This window comes from Numenius arquata, chromosome 2, assembly GCF_964106895.1.
Source record: "Numenius arquata chromosome 2, bNumArq3.hap1.1, whole genome shotgun sequence".
Taxonomy (NCBI): domain Eukaryota; kingdom Metazoa; phylum Chordata; class Aves; order Charadriiformes; family Scolopacidae; genus Numenius; species Numenius arquata.
Window position 1 is genome coordinate 47,431,205 of NC_133577.1, and position 15,347 is coordinate 47,446,551.

Genomic DNA, 15,347 nt, shown 5'->3' on the forward strand with positions numbered 1-15,347 from the left:
AGTACAAAACAGGCTTCTGCAAGAATTAATTCTTGTGTACCACTGATGTTTGCATGATTATTTTATAATATGAAGATGCTCTTTACAATGATGTTTTGTTTTACTTGATATTGAGGGAAACTGGTTTGCTCTTCCATAACTGCCCAGTTTACCACCCAGGCAAGATGTCAGATCTTAACACGAAATCATCAGAATTATTTCAGGCTCACAATAGCTGAAGAATAAATAGGCTCTCGCACATATACGTGCAAAAGGACACAACAGAAACTGAGGGCTCATTGGGGTTTTTTTTGTTTTGTTTTGTTTTTTCCCCACAGCTCATCTCTGAATGACTTCTAGTATTCATTTCTTTTCATATTTTTTGGAGCACCAACTGCATACCTACCTGCAGAACTGTAACAGCAGAATGCAGCGTATGCATTCCAGGAGACCACCAATATCATGTCAAAAGTATGTTTTTCTTGTTAACTGCTAAGATTTAACACAACCTGCAAACAGAGGAGCTATATATGAAGTGGTGGTCACTTGTCCCATCCACCTTGTCACTCCTACCCCATTGCAACTTGCCCTGACCAGCAAATACACATTAAAAGACACTGCCCGAACAAAATGCGGTGTGAAGGTATTGTTTAAACATGTTTCAGAAATATACTGTCAATCCTAGTCTAAACAAGTCCAAAGAGAGAGCGTGCAGTGAAAGCCTGCCATTATGCTGGAGTTGGACCAATTAAACAAAACTGAGTCAATTTAATAGCACTTCTATAGAGAGAAAATACTTCTTTAACCACATAATTTTCTTAGCCTGTGTAGTTTAATTGGTACATTTTGCTGCTTTTTTCAAAAGGCTTGGGACCGAGCGTTCTCGAAGGCGGATTTCTTTGAAAATACCCAATGGCCACTGGGAGCGACCATCCAACTTGCCACTACATTTCACTCTTACCAGCTTAATGCCCCACACTCAAGAGAGTGGGCGGAAAGTTTCAGATCTGTAATATATTCATTTGCCCATATTCACTAAATGCTTCGAGTCAACTATTCAAACATCTAAATAAGCAACCTAAGGGTAGGTTCAACCTGGACACTTTCCTGTTACGCTGGTTAAGAGAAGTATTTGTGTTCTCTCCAAGCTGGCAGAAGTCCTAGGGCACATCCAGTTACATCAGCGAGAGAGCAGGCTTGCTGGTATAGCTCACTTCACCCAGCACAATCAAAGTATGTTTTGCCAGTACGAAACCCAAATTTACACGGGGCTTCTCAAAATACTCATGCCAACTTTGGCTAGATTAACAGCACTCATTGTGTTAAAGGCTGTCAAGATAATAAAAAAAACCCCACTCTGTTTAAAGGATCTGGATATGAACTGTAAGTTTTGTTAAGTTGGAACTTTTTATTTGCAGGGCATCTGACTTCTACATGAGCAACATGAATAAGCAAAAATAAATTATCACGAGACAAAACAAAGCTTAAAATAACACAGGACATAAATACCTACAGTTAACAAAGAAAACTAGAGGGAAATAGAGAACACAATTCTAAACAAAACAGCAGGGAGATTGTTCCCATGCTTCCCGCTGCAATGCTGCCCTTTCCATTGAAGGTGTAACACACACACACACACGAGGGGGGGGTGTGTGTCAAAAAACGTAATTAGGGTTTTACTGTAATTTACAGGGAATTCTAATGGCTCATCAGTTTTATGCAGCAGAGAATTTGCTGCAAATCTTGCCGATACTCCAAAGGACCTCACGACTTACGGTCATTTTTAAGACAAAGAAGGTTCAAATCCAACTGCAAGCCAAGCAATATCTTTGCGGGGGGGGTGAAGGAGGGGGAGGAGGGAAAAAGACTAACTCGGTTCCCCGCTTGTTTTAACCGAGGGACGGGCCTACAAGGGAGCACAACGTCCCCGAGGAGCCAGACCGGCGCTGGGGCCACCGAGGCGCATTTCTCACCGGGTCCTGCACCAATCCAGAAAGAAGATTATGGAAACAGAGCAGGCACTAGAAAGAGCTGGGAGGAGGAGGAGGAGGAAAGGGGGGGGGGACGGGCCAGGCAGGCAGAAAATCGCCTTCAAATGAATGAGCCGGCGGGGAGCGGGAGTCCCCGGCGGGAAGGCGGGCGGGCACCCACCGCCCTCCTCTTCCTCCCCCGGCCCCCGGCCGAGTCCACCCCGCTGTTTACATCCCAAACCCCCGAACGCGACACTTCCCCGGCTGCCGAGAGGGAGGAGGGGGTCCCCGTCCCCCCCTCCCCTTTATTGATTACACGGGGAAAAGCCCAGCTGCTGCTGCAATGCAACACGCGCCCGTTCAGGCGGAGGGAAAGGGGCGGGCGGGGGGGGGAGAACCACCGTGAAGAGAAAGAAAGGAACCGGGCGACCGGCGCTAAAGCCGCGCCGGGGCGCAATGCCGCGGCCAGTCCCGGGGGGAGGCGCCGGAGCGCGGCCGCCCGTCCTTGCCCCCCGGCCCGGGCCCCGCCGCCGCTGCTCCCCCCCCCCCCCCGAGCGCAACTTCGCCGCCGCTGGGGACGGGGGACGGTGGGCCCCTCCCCCCCCTCCCCGCCGTTAACAATGGGCCCTTCCCCCACCGCGGGGCTCCCCTCAGCGAGGCCCCCACCGCCGGCCGAGCCCCCCCATGGCGAACCGTTAGAGGCTGGGGGCAACGGATCAACTCCCCCCCCCCCCCGCCCCCCTTTACCTCAGTCCGCCCGCTACCGGGGCCGGCCCCTCACTCACCTCATGGTGGTGCCCGGGGTCGGGGAGCCGCTCCCCGCTTCCTCGCTCGCTCCCGTTCTTTTTCCGTCCCCCCGCCCCGCTCCGCTTCGCTTCTCGCCGCTCTCGCAGGGGCCGGCGCGTCAAGGGAGAGCCAAACCCCCCCCCCCTCCCCGGGCCGCCGGCGCCTCCCCGCCCGTCTCCGCCGCTCCCTCCGCCGCCGGGCCGGGCCAGACCACCGCGGGGAGCCGGGGGGTGGGAGGGGACGAGAGAGGTGGGGGAAAGGGGCGGGGAGGAGCGAACCAATGCGGGGGGAGCGGGGGGGGAAGGCCGGAGACACCGGCGGGGCTGTGGGAGCGGCAGCGGCGGCGGCGAGAGAAGGGGCGGGGGGGGGGCGGAGGCCGCGCCCACCGCCGCGCTGCCGCCCGGTGAGGGGGAACGGGGCGGACTGGGGGACGGACGGACAGACCGACAAACCGTCCCCAGGTGAGGCGGCGGTTGCCCGGGAGACATTCCTCAGGTCGCCCGCGGCAGCTCCTTCCCCAGCGGCCCCGGGCCATTGTCCGGCGGGGCCGGGGTAGCGCAGGGCGGAGAGACCCCCGCTCGGGCCGGGGCAAGCGGAACCGCCGCCGTCCCCCTGCCGTGACCCGGTGCCCCGGAGCGGGCTGGGCTCCCGGAGAGCCCCGTCCCGGCCGGCGGAGGCCGGTTGTGCAAAGCCTCCTCCAACCTCTTCCCCACCGAGGCCCCTCCGCTCCAGCCCTGATACCGGAGCCCCTCTTCCCACCGCCCGTGGGAGCGTGTGGGCCTAAGACACGTTTTCAGGGACCCAGGAATGCTATTTCCGTGCTAAATGTACAGATCTACGTATTGCTTTTAGTGCTGCCAGCGGAGCCAGCACACAGAGCGCGTAACTTCAACCCAGCACCGAAAGCCCCGTTCTCTCTTCGTCTCCGTTAAAGAAGTGATGAGGGAGCATCTTTGCCATTTCCAATGACATTAAGGCATCTCAGTGCTTTTGCATCTCGGATTTCATTTTTTTTTCCCTAATAAATACCAGTGTTTTCTAGGGTTTAGTTATTTCAAATGTATTGTCCCTGAGAAATAATTGCATATGTATCTTCTTTATAAATTTCTAGACTCTTAGATGTAAAACGTAAAGAATTTTAGAAAAAAATATATCATCATCTTATATTTCTGATCTAAGTTTCACACATTTGAGTTTTTTTTTTACCGTGAATCTCAGTTCTTTGACACTATGCATACGACCTCTTCCTTGATCAGTACGGTGTCTGAGGCAGGGTCATCTGCTGTCAATTAATGGTGCAGGTAATGAAGTAAGACAGGAGCTTGTCAATGATAAAAATGGTCAATTTAGAAAAAATAGAAAAGCCTAATTCAGGAAAAAGGACAGGCTCTGAAACTGAAGCTAATGAGTAACAGTTTAGTAAGAAAATTAACATGTTTTTACTGGCAAAGGGATGATGTCAATGAAAATCTTGCAGTAGAGGTGAATCACAAAAGCCAGATGAGTAATCAGAAGAAAAGCAGCATCATACTCTTAGAAATTAAGTGGGTACCTTTGACAACAATGTAAACACAGTCTGAAAAAGGGGACACAAATTGAATCCGGTAAATAAATTTACCTTAATTGCTTCCAGCAAATACTGAGGACTCTAATGACTCACAGTGGACCTCGTGAATTGGAATAATGAATTTTCTAAGATCCGGGCTTCCTATCACCAGAACATCCTCCAAACAAAAGGTTTGAAAAGAAAGCCATTCTGACAGTGAAAAGTATCTTGAAGGCAGCCGAACAGAAATGTTAAGATCTGTACCTAACTGATATATCTATGTATCTATACAGATATATCCAAGATATATATCTAATGGGCTTCAGCAGACACTTCAGCAGAAGGAATGACAATCAGAAGAAAAAAGATGTTGTTCTAAGATCCCAGTTGTTCTATACCACAAAAAATCAGGATGATGATGTGCCTGTTCTGATGCGACTGGTCATACTAGTTAAAACTAAAAGAAGTTTGACCGTGACAGGTATATAAAAACCACTGCCTGAGCACCAAGTCTGCCTGAGAGGGAATGAAAATAGCCAGAAGCTGTTACTCCCGCAAAATAACTGTTATCGTTATTTGTGTTATATTACTTGGTGTTCTTAGCCAAATCAGATATGGTCATAGCTGGATTTCTCAAGACATACTCCGTGGTACAACAGAATTTGTAAAAATGCCAGAAGAATCATTTTGCATGCTGGCATCGCAGATGTCACCAAGTGCAAAGTCATTCTGGACACTAGCTTAGTCAAAAATCCCATTGAATTAATCTGTAACAAAATACTAAATCCACAGTAACTTGTATTAGCAGTTACATGAGAAGGAGGGGAGCCAAAATGATATAGGGCAGAAATAAATTATAAATGTTGAGTGCCTTTTTCTTTCTAGGTCAATTTAGCGATGTTATAGCCAAGAAATTAAAGTAGCCTAGCAGAAGAATGAGTTAGTGTCATGTACATGTTTATGATACTGAATTATGCATTGAGAAATCTGTAATCTCTCATGGTGGGTCCACACGCTCTCAAGCCGTAACCGTTCTGTGTGTCCAAGTCACTTTGTGCAATTCGACCATTATCTGTCTCAGTGACAGGATTCTCCAGTGGCACAGCACAGGTGTTGATGCCCCTCCACAGCACCTCCCACCGCTCTCCCTTCTTCTGGCAACGACAAAAACCACGTGGCAGAAAGCCTTCGTAGCTGGTGGTGTCACACCAGAGGCCTCTGAAAACTCACATGATGGCTCTTCTCATCTGTGTCCAAGGACCATGTTCATGCCCTCCTTCCTCCAGACCCAAGCAGCTCAGAAGACCCCAAAGCCACTTTGTGGCCCTCCCTCTTGTGTTTTCTGCTGCTCAGCTGCAACCGAGGACCAGAACTGAGAAGTCTCCAAGGGCTCAGCCAGCTCAGGTTGAGGGTATTTGTGTGCCTCCTCTCCAAACAACCCCACCAACGAAGGCTTTTTGGATGCTGGTCACATCTCACCAACGTGGATCACCCTTAACACAGCGTCATGAGGAGGATGCATGACGCATGTTCTCGGGGCACTCGGGGAATCCAAAAGCTTCAAAAAGTGAAATAATCCTTCCTTTCACAGTGAGATTTCCCCTGTCTTCTCTGGAGCCATCTCCCACTTTGCAGTCTTTGCTTCTTTGGAACGTCTGTTTGTATTTAGGAGGAAAGAGGAGCTGAGATCTTCATATGTCTTACTACAGTCAGCGTCCTAGGACAGCAGCACTTACGCAAGATCACTTTGGCCTTCTTTGATGATCTGTAAATAGCACAATGCAGGATACACAGTCAGAGAGGTTTCTGGAGTGGGGGGAAGTGGGTTTTTCTAGTGGTTTTGGTTTTTTTGAAGGTTATTGTTCTTTTTACTTAATACATCTGGAGTTTGGTTTTCTCCTATGTATGAAAAGATTTTTTATTTATTTCACTTGTTTGGATTATTTTCCATCGAACTAGTATAGAAAGAAAATGCAATTTACTATATAATAGAAGCGAGAGAATTGCAAAAACAAAGCATGAGCTTTCTCTCTGGTGACAGTGAAGGGCTTTCCAAAAATGGTGGACTAAAAGAAAATGGCTCTGAGAGTGTGCTCCTGTTAGCATCTGAGATTATCAACACAGAAGTTAATTAAGTAATTTAATATATTATTGTCATCACTGATTATGTTAATCTAATTTATAAATACATCTTTTGCTCTGGACCAGACACAGAGCTGATGCCTGGACCAATTCCGTGAGGTCATGGTTAGTTGAACAAGATGAGGATCAGACTACTATATAGATAGTTAAAATATACTGGCTGGTATAATTCTTCCTGTCCTCTTCTTCCTTTCCCTCACCCCCAAGTCATTTTCAATTTCAGGTTGCCATGAGTCAGCCGACTGCTGAAGTGTTGCATAGCAGACCATTAAAGGAAAGGCTTTCAACCAAAAACTCTTTAGCTTTATTTTATTTATGAAATTATGCGGTGTTTCTCAACCCTCTTCTGCAGGAAGGGGAGTAAACAATCTCTAAAATTCTTTAAGAATGCTAAAATAAACAATTCTTGGCATGACTCAGCAGCTAACGACAACAATAGCCAGCAAGGTCTTTTCTTAATGGAATAATGTTTTTGTTTTGTTCTAAAAAAGGCAAAACAACATCACCAGAAAAGGAAGCAAATCTTTTGCTATCAAACACAGCCCTTTGACTCCTGAATGCGAAGCTCGGTCTTCCCACCAGCGTACCCTGCTCCTTGTTACACAAGTAAACAGTTCCTAGATCTTCCACCAAGCAGCTCCGAAGAGGGATGCAAACAACAGCTGAAGCTTCCCACGGCACCTCTTTCCACCAAGGCTCCTGATACTGCCCCTTGTCCTCAAACAGCATCAGCAAATCCAACCACGGGCCTCTGGAGACCTGAGTCCGGAGTATGGTATCTGTCTTCCCAGTAGACTCAAATATTTAAGAGAAAACTCCTTCAATAAAAAGGGATTGTTTTTTCTCCCTAGGTTTATCATGAAAAGAATTTGTATTGTGCCGCAGGCTATCCAGCAAGGGCTGAGGTCTCTTTTTGTGTAAGTACTGTCTATCAAGTGTAAATCGATGCATTGTGTACTAAGTGTAAAAATGCTTTTCTGACACTCAGATAAACGATGATTGTTGTTTCAACCCTTGTCTTTCATTCACCTCTGCTCAGTTGCTGACTTTTGTGGTTTCTGAGATGACATGTTGATTTAGGACCACTGCGATAAACCAATCTCATTTCTCACTTTCCATCTAATTTTATACTCTTATACCCTAATGGTCTTATTTGCCACCAGTCTGCATTCTTCTTAGGCATTGCGAATAAAATTTATTCATTATGTTCTTTGTGCTCCCGTGCTAATGTCTTAGAACAAATTGTACTCTGCTGCTTTATCTTCTGCTGGAGGAAAGTCCAGGCACAAAGCTGGCCCAGGATTTGGTTAAGATTGTTTTGAGCCATCTTTTCTTACAACTCCAGATGAGTGATGTTTTAAATTGCTCAACCCCAGCCAAGGATTTGGGCCATTATTAATTAGTTATTATTAATAATTGTTAAGTGCCTACAGTGCACTTGTAGCATAAAAAAGGGGCAGGCTTCTTGCCTGAAAGAGCTGTTGCTCTAAGGGGATATCCACACTGCAGCCTCCCATATCCGAGTATTAATATCTAAGTATTTAAAATACTTAGCTCGTTAGCTGGTATTCGTGATCTGGTATATTATTTGAGCTGAAACTGCATGGAGCTCTGCAAGCGGCTGCTCATCTTGCCCCTTGGCCCCAGCATCGGCAGAGATTTGGCTTTACCAGAGCACATTCACTGTGCCATGCCCCTTTGTTCGGTCCGAGTTTCAGTAGATGGATGCCCAAAGAGGTGGTGCAGCCTTTCAGTTGGAAGCCTGTACCAAATTTCAACAATTTAAAGCTACTTCCACTTTGCAATTTATCTTTAATGAACAAAAAAAGAACTCAAACCCAAACAATTGCAAAACGTGTTGGGAAACCCTGGGAATATTCTACTCTGACTCCATTGCAAATATGTTCTGTCTTTTGACCATCTTTCTCCTTTCTATTTTAGATGCCTGACAACACGCTTACTATTGCTGGTTGGTTTCCATTCACTGCAAAGTTGGAATAACTTACGATGAAAGTCCTGTCCCAGTTATAGATGAATGACAAGGCTTTTACTATAGCTGGTTAGTTTCCACTGGCTGCAAAGTTGGAATAACTTGCAGTAAAAATAATGTCCCGATTATAGATGAATGACAACACTTTTGCTATTGTGAGTGAGCACCTGTGGACTGCAAAGCTGGAAGTAGCTTACAGTACAAATACTGTTCCAATAAAGGTAGAAGCTTAGTAAGATGATGATCACCTCTTTAGTCCTTTCCAGCACTGCAGATTTTGCTTTCTGGCAATAGCTATAGCCAACTCCATAATTTGGATTTCAAATTTAGTAAGTGATAAATCATGCATGAGACCCAAAATATACAAAGCAGCAGTTGCAAAAATACTCTTCTTCAGTATTTTAGAAAGAACATCACAAAAATGTTTGCCAAATGAATTAATGTTTCTATAAAAAGACATGTGAAGAAATTAGCTCTTAAGAGATTACACCACCAACACATGCCATTATTATTACTATAACTAGTTAGCAACAATTTCAAAATTAAGATATACTCAATAAAATCAATAAGAAGGAATTCCTTGCAATTGGCCCTAAGTCATGCTTCCAGGATTGGAGATCCGTATCTCAACAACAATCACTCTCTCTGCTGAGTATTTATTTATTCTCTGCTTCCTCTACTAGTTCAGCTCCGGTGTTTCACAAATACAAGCACATAAACAGCAAGGGATTTTCTCCTGCTCCTTCCAGCCTCAGACAGAACTGTCTCATACCCAGCTTCCTATTTCACAGAGTTTTTTTCTAAATAACTCATTCCGATGGTTTGCCACCAACTGGCATGGTACAGGCAGGAATTTAGGCACTACGGTGAACTGAGTGCTTTCCACGCCTACCACTCATTAAAAAGTACTGCTGGAGAGTTTACATTCCAAAAATAAAGGTTTTCGTAGAAATATGGCCTTTTTCAAACACTTGCTGAACACTGAGGTTTCTAACTGGGTAGTAAGAAAGCATTGATCTTCTGGAGAACACAGATAAATACAGGTAAGAAAAGACCAATAAAGGAACATTCCTCACTAGACAGTTTCCAGAGTTCTGTATAAAAACCAGCCTTATACTATCTGGAATAATTTCACTGTTGGGAAGTTTTTCCTTATAAGGAAAAACTTTGTTTTTCTTAGGCCCACTATGCTTAGGTAAATTCTACCTTCCCTTTACTTTTGTATTCTAAATAGCTGTAAATTTTATCATGGACTTCTTCAGACATCAGCTATCCCTAAAACTTCGACTGCTCTATGACACTAAACAAGATTTTTCAGTATTCCCATTGTTCCTCAAAAGCCTCCACTGTCATTTTGTGCCTTTGTTCTAAGCTCCCTCCGATGTTTGTAGTCCTGGGGGCACCGAATTAACGTCTCATTTAAGGTGCAGCCAACTGCTCTTTGCTTCTGAACATGGAAACAGAAATCACATTTCATGACGCTATTTCCACTAGGGTTGTGGTCACTCTAAAAGATTATGTGGATTTCTAATAAAAAGCAGGTAATGCCAACTGTGTGAAGACAGGCTGATTTATAACCCCAAGCGATGCTCAGACAATAATTTTATTTAATTGTCACAACTGGCTGAACATTTCTAACCTTCTAATTGTGAATAGAGGTTGCCTTGTGCAGCAAAATGACTCTTACAACAATGAACCATTCATTCTGCTGTGACTACACCAGTGGGTGGAGGGGAAGTGCCAGCTTTGTAATGTTTGAAATTATTATTATTAAAACAACTATACAACTAGGATATTGGCACGTCGGCAAAGAAATAAAAAGCCTTCTATCTCTTACCTGTTCACGGTTTAGAACCAACCTGAGCTGGTAGCAACCATAACCATTAGCATCTGGTAGGGCTGGTGTATTCATAACATCATCAGTAATGCGAGCTGATGCGATGATAAGAGAACATGCTCAGACAAAAAAAAAAATGCTAGAAAGATGAGAAGCCTTGTCCCTTTCCACAAGAGGTGGCTGATAGGGTAAAGAATGCAGAACGGAAGGTGAAGCGGTGCAAGATTTGCAAGCCTGTTCCTAAAACCCAGCAGCGAGGGAAATCCTTGTCTTCTCCTTTGAAGCAATGGCTGAGAACAAGAACAAGAGAAGAAGTGTTATTTAGCAAAAAGGTAGGGAGGTTAGAATGTTAAAAAAATGATAAAACCCTGTAGGAATTAATCAGCATTTTTTCCTGAGAAAAGAACAATATATGGATCTACAAATGCAGGCAATGTATTTTTTTTAAAGAAATACCATATAATACTGTTTCATAGACCATTATTACAAGCCTGATTCTAGAGAAAATATAACACAAAGTCAGTCTGTCTTTGTAGAGATGGGCTTTGCATTCACCATTTTAATTTCAGTTTTAAAACCAAAGGTGGCCAGCTATTTATTCTGGTAAAGTTGCTGTGGATCGCCCTTTCACCTCTTACCTTCATCATGGAAGCTCAAAAGTTTTAAGACAGACATGTTACAAGGTTCATTTGACAAAAAATCATGGTTGACTTCACATGCTTCTCCATCTGGAACAGATAGTGTGTTTGGGGGACAGCTGAAAGGGGAGATGTGCCCCCCATCCCACCAAAGTGCAGGGATTCCTGCTTCATAATGGACATAATGGTCCAAGTGCTTGTGGGACCTTGGAGCAGACTGGAAGCTGCTGAACGCCGTGCTTGGGAAGGGAGAGGAGGAAGGTAAAACACAGAAGATGAACTGGCCCAAGAGGTTCTCGGGGGGTTTCATACACGAATCAGATCATATTAGGTCAAAGCTCATCACTGGAAGTGGACGTGATGCCTTCAACCTGGACAAAATGAGACTGAGAGCGTTGCTTTGGAATTCCTTCCTTTGGAATCCTAGGAAATTTCACCCCAGTGAACAAGTATTATTGGTTGCACTCAGGTGTTAACCAGGAAAGAGGTGTTCTTGCCTCCACTTACACAGAGATCCCTGAGGAATGCCCCAGGCAGTTGATCTTTTTCAGGAAGATCAGCCTGGTACCTACTACAGGAAGGTCTCGGGCACAGGAGCTCAGTGAACAAACCTACTCTATAAAGCTCTTCATTTGCAGTATTTTCGGGTGCGTTTTGGAATGGATCTTTCAGCTCATAGAAACAAGCAAATTATCCTCATTATCTCTGCATCCCGGTGTCACCCATGGCAGCGTAATGCTGGTTGATATGATAACCAAATATCTGAGCAGGTTGCTGTCTATGCGAATTGGACCTTTGACACATGCAAATCAGATGAGACTCTGCCCCACAGAAGCTGTGACCTTACAATAGGGCATCTCCTCTTTCTTCCCTTTGGTTTCAAACACAGCAGCTCGTATTTTCATTTACATGAAGATCTTTTACATCAATTACAGCTGAATTTTATGCTATAACTAAGATCTCTTTGCACCGAAAAAGTGGTTCAGAGTGCATTAATTAATTACATTCAATAAGCACACAAGAGACCGCCTTGCGGTTTTTGTTCCTCCTATAAGAATTTTGGGAATTTGGCTGCAATTCACAAACGTGCTCAGCTCCATAAGCCTTTCTCCCTCAAATTCTCCGACTTTCCCCTTTTTTACACCTTGCTGCTTTCTGTGAGGTCTCTCGAGCAGCCACAAATGTGTTTCTGTTCCTGTATCCTACTCCGTGCATTCGCTAAATCCTTTTACAACAGGTTTTCCTCAAAAGCTAAGAACTTTCCATAACCTGGTTTTTACCTATCCAGTTTTGCAGATGTACTCTCCTGAGATGCTGACTTCATTCATTTAATGACTCCTATCCAGCTACTGCATTTTTACAGCAACTGCATGAGGGGGTTGTGACCGTAAGAACCAGGGACCAAAGGACTTAAACGTATAAGCAGAACATCCACGAGGCAATTAAAGAAAAATTCACCTTAACTCTCCGGTATTGTGTCTTTGTTGTGTCTTCTCCTGTTATTATGTAAAGAAACTCTTGGTTTAACATTAAATTTATTATTAGAGCTGTGCAGGTGGAAAAGAATTCTAGATGGGTAGATAAACTACAGAGTAATTGCCCGACGGTGGTCACTAGTAGGAGAAGACAGAAAGGAATGCTTAGTTGGGAACAGTGATCTTCCAGAATTCAATAAAACGCCAAGATTTCTGATTATTCACCTCAAAAAAGACAGAATTATTGCCGCTATTTCACTTTTACCACAGCTTTGTCCAAATGGGAGTACTGTGCAGAATTCTGCTTTGCTGGTTTCTGGTGTCTTTTGCACAATGGAAATAAACAATGAAGAATCTCTGGTGCTCACCAAAACCAGAGCGTTCGCCAAGCTGATGGGGAGTTTCTGTCTGAGAAAAGGGGAGCGTTAGAAGCTGAGACCACATGAAATACAAATCATAACCCGTGTTCAGAATCTGTGGCTGGTAGAGCTCACCCGAAAGGCTGGAGGGACAGATCTGCTAATGCTATATACTGTGCTCTCTGTGCTGCCTGTGAAGCTCCTCTGTGATGGAAGGGAAGATCCTGGCAGCCTTTGGTGTCTTGCCCATCATTCCCATGACGCTGCCATACGTTCCCTTCAGCATTTTCTACATCTGCCTTTACCTCCCAACAGCAGCAACTTTAGTTACTCAACAGGAAACGACTCGGAATAAGCCTTTCATTTGAGGAGTCTGCCAAAACCAAAACACTTTTAGAAATAGACAACTGATCTCATAAACAGAAATAAATCTAAAATAAACTGAAACCAAAATCACATGTTTCCCCCCCCCCCCCCCCGCCACGCCCCCACCCAGGTCTCTGGGTGTTGGGAATCTTAAGCTGAGATCTCCATTCTGAAATTAAAATTAGACTTGCAGCCTGAAAACTAACCTCAGACTCAAACTTTGGAGGAGCAGCTTGAAATGATACGTTCTATACTTAGGTATAAATGTACAACTTCAGACTCATCTGTACTCATAAGTTGTTCCCTAGAAACAAAATCTTACGATTTCTGTTCAATTAGATTGTGTATTTTAATTAATTCTCTAATCTTTCTCTGGAAGCAAATCATCAAATATAAGAGGCATCTGCACCATTCTAATTGACTTAAATAGAAATAATGAACACACAACCTTTGGGTTGATTGGACACCTGGATTATTTCTTGCTGAGAAAAATAATACATCTATCCACAAGCAAATTTTGGGAAGAGAGAGAGTGGTAATTTCATCAACAAAGCATTAGGGAAAAAGTGGGCTAGAATTACACACATTTACTAGGTAGAGCCTCTACTCCATCCTCTGTCAAGGCTTTGCTCAGGAGACCAAAATGAAATGGCAACAGTTGGTTTCTCTCAGAGATTTCTGTAACAGAGAACAGGGGATCCAGTTCATGTATAGGAATTCTGGAAATCCTTACTGAAATACATCAGGAATTGTGTTTGCCACCGTAATTCCTCCTGACTGAAATAATCCCACTGAAATCTATTTCTTCTTTTTTTTTCCCAACAGAATAGGCTTACATTTCTGTAACGGGATACTACTATTGTTACACCTATTTGTTCTGTAAGAACAAATTCTTACAGAATACGGACCATTTACTTTGCAAAAATCAATCTCTTGCACTTGGAATTTCATGTACAGAACGCAAACCTCCTGAATGATTCCCATAAGGATTCATTTAAGAGGCTTTATTATATGGAAAGGGTATAAAAGCAACCCAAGACCTAAAATGGCTGCTCGGCATCATGTTGTTCGGTGGCTGCCGGCGTGATTTACAGCTGCCCGTTTTCTGCTCTTCTTTCTTTAGCTTCATGCTGAATTATAAATGAACGACTGGATCCTGGGGTTCTTCTCCTACCTCGAAAATAAAATTAACCTGATTGAGGGACAGTTTTCTAACACAGGGAGTCAATGAATTCTTTATAAGGAAATACATTATTTGGAGAAAAAGACCCACAACCCCCCAAAACCTTCCAGTTTTCCTCTGAAATGAAGAGTAAAGAAAGCTAGATACAAAACCAGACCAGACAATTAAATGTAAGCTAATTTGAGGCAGTTGTGTGGATAAGCAATTCACAATGCTTTGGGTGAACAAATATTTAAGCAGCTAAAAGGTGACTCGTAGGCTTTGGCTGGGTTTGAACGTTCACATGCAGTGAATATTTCTGCTGATGGAGGTATTGGACAACACGTGCAATCTGCAAAATCACCTTCACTCTTCCTGACAGCATGGATCCTTCCTGTCTGCTTAGCGGTTGTGGTCCATATCTGTTATTAAATAATGTACGCAAATGCTGCAATCCCATCCCGCAAACGAATCGTAAATAATTACTGAGCTTGGTTTTTTTAACAGATGACGCAAGCCCCTGCCTTAGGGGCATGCAGCCTACCTCAACAACAGGCTAAAAAGATGGAAAATAATACACAACACCAGAAATCTGGGGGGGGGGTCTGGCCCCATTCAGTACTAAAGGCTTGAGAGAAGACATTCACAGGAAGAAAGAGGAGACAGAACCATGAAGTTCAAAGTCAAGAGGACATTTAACACTCAAAGGCCATCTAAGTTTTACTTTCATGCTGGATGCGGCCCCCAGACCTGCTGGAGGGAGAATCACTTCCATGGGGCAGTCCCAGGAGCAAGGACAGACCCAGGGGAGGCATCTCTACAGGCCCTTTGCACCCTCTGACCACAGCCACCAACACAGCTCTTGGGGCCGTCAACCGCGAAGGTTACTCAGCTCTCTCCTTGGATTATAGGCCAGGGTTAGGCTGATTTAGCCTTATTTCTTTTCTGTAAATAAGGCACCAGGATCTGCCAGCAACATTCCTCTCATTTTATCTGATCTCATAAGAATTATTTTTAGTAAGAGCTGGTTTGCCCTGAAAGAAAGCTATTCTCTAAAAAAAGCTTTGTACACTTAAGACATATGGGACAGAAGGAAG

At 44.3% G+C, this 15,347-nt stretch overlaps 1 protein-coding gene across 2 annotated transcripts in view; it reads right to left on the reverse strand.

The window, feature by feature from the left end:
- ENAH (ENAH actin regulator) overlaps positions 1 to 2,885 on the reverse strand; it is a 91,039-nt gene extending 88,154 nt beyond the window's left edge. Inside the window, exon 1 of one of the 2 annotated variants that reach the window (XM_074144509.1) lies at positions 2,735 to 2,885. In XM_074144509.1, the coding sequence (XP_074000610.1) occupies positions 2,735 to 2,739 (5 nt within the window). In that variant the 5' untranslated portion in view covers positions 2,740 to 2,885. The remainder of the gene's footprint in view (positions 1 to 2,734) is intronic. The other variant, XM_074144508.1, reaches the window with a different exon arrangement.
- Positions 2,886 to 15,347: the final 12,462 nt, after the last annotated feature.